Source organism: Carlito syrichta, unplaced genomic scaffold (genome assembly GCF_000164805.1).
Source record: "Carlito syrichta isolate Samal-C Ts95f unplaced genomic scaffold, Tarsius_syrichta-2.0.1 Scaffold301859, whole genome shotgun sequence".
NCBI lineage: Eukaryota > Metazoa > Chordata > Mammalia > Primates > Tarsiidae > Carlito > Carlito syrichta.
This window is the reverse complement of record NW_007245955.1, coordinates 344,261-350,378: the sequence shown is the minus strand read 5'-3', so window position 1 is coordinate 350,378 and position 6,118 is coordinate 344,261. Positions and strand designations below refer to the sequence as shown.

The 6,118-nt window shown below is 37.6% G+C and overlaps 1 protein-coding gene across 1 annotated transcript in view; it reads right to left on the bottom strand.

Annotated features, from left to right (window-relative positions):
• Positions 1 to 6,118, bottom strand: part of SPICE1 (spindle and centriole associated protein 1) — a 67,192-nt gene that overhangs the window by 45,970 nt on the left and 15,104 nt on the right. The window contains exons 3-4 of the mRNA XM_008055470.2: positions 5,333 to 5,380; positions 1,200 to 1,343 (exon numbers count right to left, since the gene is read on the bottom strand). Of these exons, the coding sequence (XP_008053661.1) occupies positions 1,200 to 1,343; positions 5,333 to 5,380 (192 nt within the window). The remainder of the gene's footprint in view (positions 1 to 1,199; positions 1,344 to 5,332; positions 5,381 to 6,118) is intronic.

Below are 6,118 nucleotides of genomic sequence, written 5' to 3'. Positions count from 1 at the left end.
CACTCACCTCAGCCTCCCAAAGGCGCAGGATTACAGGCTGAGCCACCGAGCCCAGCTTCAGTTCAGATTTTTAAAGGTTATTTTGCTGTGGTTTCCTCTTATTTCCCATATTGTTTAACCTTACATATCCAATTACTTATCCAAACACCCTACATGTGATAAAAGGTCAGACTAAAGACAAGTGGTTTACTACCCAGTTGGATAAGCACACCTTATTTTTTGTTTTTGCAAGGTAATCTAACAGCATTGCTAAGAACTGAGAAAAATAATCCCAGCAACTCACATATATAAAGCACTAGTTATGTGCAAGACTATGCTAATCACTTTGTAAGTATTATGTCACTGAACTCTCTTAATACGATAAGGCAAGTAGTGTTATTCCACTTTAAAGATGAGAAAATTCAGGCTGAGAAGTTAAATAATTTGTTTACGGTCACAAAGCTAGTTGAGTTGTGGAGCTGAAAGTCAAACCACCAGACTAGATTCTAATCTTCACTCTGCTGTTTTTTTGATGTTCGCTGCTCACAGCAACCTTGACCTCTTGAGATCAGGCAATCCTTCCACCTCAGCATCCTAAGTAGCCTGAATTACAGACCTGTACTTCCATGACCAGCTAACTTTTAAGTTTTTTGTAAAGACGAAGTCCCACTACGTTGTCCAGGCTGGTCTCCAACTCCTGGGCTCAAGCAACCTAGCTGCCTCAGCCACCCAATGAAATTATTTTTTTTAAGTTCAGGCTGCAATGGTTTCATGAAGTCCACATGTAGATCACTGTATAAAGGCATAGTAATTACTAGAGTCTCCCCAGTGTGAATCAAGTTGAGGAAAAAAGAGAGAACCCGATTTATCTCTTTATTTCTTTCTAACTTTTTTTTTTTAAGTTGGAGTCTCACTCTGTCACCCAGGCTGGAGTGCAGTGGCGCACTCATGGCCACCGCAGCCTCTACCTGCTGGGCTCAGGTGATCCTTCCGTCTCAGCCTTCCATGTAGCTGGAACTACAGGCATGTGCTACCACACCCAGTTAACTTTTCAATGTACTGTAGAGATGAGGGTTCACCAAGTTGCACGGGCTGATCTCAAACCCATGGGTTCAGACAATCCTCTCACCTTGGCCTCCCAAAGTGCTGGGATTATAGGTGTGAGCCACCGCACCCAGCCATTTCTTTCTAACTCTAAAGATAATGCAGTTTAACATTACCTCCTTCATGATAGACAATTTTGTTTTCTCAAGATTTGAAATTTCTGGTTTCTGCTTCCTCCATTTTCTCCTCAAAGCTTTTTCTTGGAGTTCCCAGTGTGCTAATGCTCTATTCTTTGATTTGTGTATTTCATGACGACGCACCTGTATAGAAGGAAAAAATATAGAAATGTTTCAGGTACAAAGAAGTAGCCTACTCGGATGGTAGAATCACCTAGTCTAGTTCATCATGTTTTAAATTTTTCTAGTCTAACGTATTTGTATTTATATATATTCAGAGCCAAAATTTTCAGTCCTCTACATTTTCAAAAATGATCTTAAAAGAAGTATCTAGAACTAGTAGATCTAGCTAAAATACATACTAAATATTATTAGCTTTTTTCTTTTTCTGTAGAGATAGAATTTCCCTGTGTTGTCCAGGCTAGTCTCAAACTCCTAGCCTCAAGCAATCCTCTTGCCTTATCTTCCAAAAGTACTGGGATTACAGGCATGAGCCATCATGTCTAATCCTGAAAATATTAATTTCCACTTCCTTTGTATAAGACTACCCAATAAGCTACTGTTTCTCAAGCCATAAGTCGGGACTTATTTAATAAGTGGTACAAGCAGTGAGTCAAAACTGGTATTTTAAAAACATACACACTGACTGAGCACAACGTAAAAGGTACAAAACGTACTGAGTCGTCTTTGGCAAAGAGACATCTATTTCACAACAATCACACCACTACTAGAACTAACAATGCAGTGATTTGATAGCCCTGCAATGACTTCATGTGGAAGTAAAGTGGATCCTGGAGATGTAAAAATCCAGGGAAGAGGAGTTCCTGAAGAGAGGAAGAGATCTGGGCTACAGATCTTAAGAGTTAGAGGGGAGGAGTTCACTGAGGTGGCAAACTAAATATGCATAAAATGATTTATTCTCTGAAATTTGCTTTAAAATGTTTCAGTGAAGGAGAGAAATGTGACGAGTGAAGCAACTATGGCAAATCGGCAATGACTATCATATCTGGGCAAGCAGTACATGGGAGTTCTTCATATTTTTGTCTCTACTTTCATTTGAGTTTGAATTTTTTTTTTCCTGGAGTCAGGGTCTCACTCTGTCACCAGGCTGGAGTGCAGTAGCATGATCATGATGATCACTGCTCACAGCAGCCTCAACCTCTTGAGGTCAGGCGATCCTTCCACCTCAGCATCCTGAGTAGCCTGAATTACAGGTCTGTACCACCACGCCCAGCTAACTTTTAAGTTTTTTGTAAAGACAAGTTTTCACTATGTTGCCCAGGCTGGTCTCGAACTCTTGGGCTCAAGCAACTTGCCAGCCTCCGCCTTTCAGTGAATTTTTTTTTTTAATTCAGGTCTCACTCTGTCATCCAGGCTGGAGTGTAATGGCACAGTCATGGTTCACTGCAGCCCTGACCTCCGGGGCTGAGGCGATCCTTCCACCTCAGCCTTCCGATTAGCTGAAACAACAGGCATGCATCACCACACACTGCTAATTTTATTATTTTTTTAGAGACAAGGTCTCATTTTGTTGGCTGGTCTCAAACTCCTAGGCCCAAGCAATCTTCCCACCTCAGCCTCAAAGTGCTGGGATTACAGACGTGAGCCACAATGCCTAGCAGTCTGAAAATTTTATTTAAAAGATATTAAGTCAGGTGGGCATCATTACTACCCCTGATAAATATTTAATGAGCACTTACTAGAATTAAGACACCTAGGTACACAAAGATAAATAACATATGCTCCCTATCTCTCAAAAGCATTAACAATCTGCCCGAGAGATTGGGCATATCCATATAAATATAAATGATATGCATTAGAAGTCATACACTCAATACCTTATTTAGGTAATAAGAACCAACAATTCAGATGAGATAACTTAAGTTGTTTCAAAAAACAAGACTCAAACTACTACAAAACTACAATCATCAAGACAGTGCAGTACTGGCATAAGGACACATAAATCATGGAATAGAATTGAGAACGTAGAATAAATCCTGGTACTTATGTACAATTGATGTTTCAACAAGAATGCTATGAAAATTTAATGGGGAAAAAATAGTCTTTTCAATAAACACTGCTTGGACAATTAGATATCCATTTGCAAAAAAAAATAAAGTTATAACCCTACCGCACACCATGTATAAAAATTAACTTAACATGAATCAAAGACCTAAATAAAAGAGCTACAACTAAAAAATTCAAGATGAAAACACAGGAGTAAATCTTTGAAAACACTGAATTAGATAACAGTTCCTTAGACATGACACTCAAAAATTCAACTGACAAAAAGAAAAATAAATAAATTGGATTTCATCAAAATTTTAAAATTTCAAGCTTCAAGGACACCATCAAGAACGTGAAAAGACAACTAAAAAAACAGGAGAAAAAATTTTAAAATAACATAAAACAGGAGAAAATATTTGCAGATATAGCTGATAAGGAAGTTATATTCAGAATTCAACAGTAAAAACACAAATAATCCAATTTTAAAATGACTAAGGGATTAATAGACATTTCTTCAAAGAAGATTCTACAAATGGCCAATAAGCACATGAAAAACATCATTTGTCATGGAAATGCAGATCAAAACCCAATGAGACAGCACTTTACACTCACTAGGAGAACTAAAATTAAAAAGCTGACAATAACAATAATGTGAAGAAATTGGAGGCCCCATACATGCTGGTGAGAATGTAAATGGTGTAGTCACTTTGGAAAACAGTTTAGTGGTTATTCAGAAATTAAATATGGAGATACTATATGGCCTAACAATTCCACTCCTAGAGATATACTCAAATGAACTAACAGCACATGTTCACACAAAACATACATTCAGTCGGGCTCGGTGGCTCAGCCTGTAATCCCGCACCTTTGGGAGGCTGAGGTGAGTGGATTGCCTGAGCCCGCAGGTTCAAGACCCACCTGGGAAACTTGGCAGACAATAAATCTCTACAATAAATCAAAAATTAGTTGGGCGTGGTAGCGCACGCCTATAGTTCCAGCTACTTGGAAGGCTGAGGTGGAAGGATCGCTGGAGCCCAGCAGGTCAAGGCTGTGGTGGCTGGGAGCGGCCACTGCACTCCAGTCTGGGTGACAGAGTGAGACTCCAACTCAAAAAAACAAAAAAAACAAAAACAAAAAAACTTGTACATTCATGTTCATAGCAGTAGTATTCATAATAGTCAAAAAGTGGAAATGACCCAAATGTCCACCAACTGATCAATGGATAAAGTGTATCCACACCATGGAATATTATTCAGCAATAATAAGAAATAAAGTACTGATACGTTCTACAACATGGATGAATCTTGAAAACGTTATGCTAAGTGAAAGAAACTAGACACAAAAAGCCATATATTGTATTCTATTTATATGAAATGTCCAGGATAGGAAAATCCACAGACATAAAGTAGATTAGTCATTGCCATGAATTGGAAGGAGGTGGGCTTAGGGAGTGACTGTTAATAGGTATAGGATTTCATTTTAGAGTAATGAAAACATTCTAAAAATAGATAATGATGGCTGCACAACTCTGTGAATATACTAAAAACCACTGAACCATATACATAGAAGGGTAAAATTGTGGTGAATTATATCTCAATAAAGCTGTTAATAAAAACTATAGTGATAATTTTTTAAAAAGTAGGACTTAATTAGAATAAGGAAGAAAGACTTGGACAGGTAGAGAAGGAGGAAGGGAAACTATTTCAAGTAAGGAAAATGCATGACTGGGATTCATATGTGGAAATATCCATAGCATGTTCAAGGGATAAATTATTACACTGACCAGACCAATGTGTTTATATAGGGAAGTAGTAACAATTAATGCTAAAGATATCTATAGACAAAAAAGACAGATAGATGTGTACAGGGCAACACTAGACTAGATGGACTAGAGAGATCTGAGCTATTAACCCAACCTATGCAATGAAACTCTAATACATACTAATTGATATTCTTAACCAAAATCACTAAGTCCAGAAGACAAGCTTTTTGATTTTATATAGACATAAGCTAGGTTAAACATAACTGAACAGCTTCCAGGAAGTGTCTGTCATTTCTATTCTGAAGGTTGGAACTGGATAAATGAAATACTGAATAAATGACTTAACTTTTGATATTAAACTTACCAGATCTTCAGGAGTTGCCCGATGAACAGTTAGATCATTCACAGTACTCTGTAAAAAAAAAAAAAAAAAGATAGCTTTTCTTTAAAAAAAAAAGTTACCTTATAAAATATTAGCACTTACTGACATAAATGGCTGAATGGTTTCAAAATCCTGGGACCAAAAATACGTTCTTTTCAGGAACCAGTACTTTCCAATATAAATATTATCACAGATTACTTTTAGGTGTCTTACAGAAAATAAGCACTGTATTTATCAAGCAAGCATGTATTATATTAAAACAATGAATAAAAGAGGATAGAATATATTCAAAAAGAATAAATTTAAAGATTAATTTGCAAATTGTACTCCATGGAATTCCAGGATTCCATGAGGCAACTCTAAAGATTCCTAAAAGAAAGTGTGATCACCATAGAAAGGTTCAATTTATGTATTCAAACACCTTAAGCATAGAACCTAAGGTGGGGCACCTTGGTCACACTGTAATCCCAGGTCTTTGGGAGGTCAAAAAAGTAATAATGCTTGTGTCCAGGAGTTTGAGACTAGCCTAGGCAAAATAGCAAGACTGTGTCTCCAAAAAAATAAAAATTAGTCAGGCATGGCTGCATGTCTGTAACCCCAGCTATTTGGAAGGCTGAGGCAGAAGGTTCACCTAAGCCTAGGAGGTCAAGGCTGGCATGAACAGTGATTGTGCCACTGCCATAATCATGCCACTAACCTCTAATCTGGGTGACAAAATGAGAACCTAAGATGAAAAAAAAGAAACAGAAAGGGGGAGGGAGAGATAGA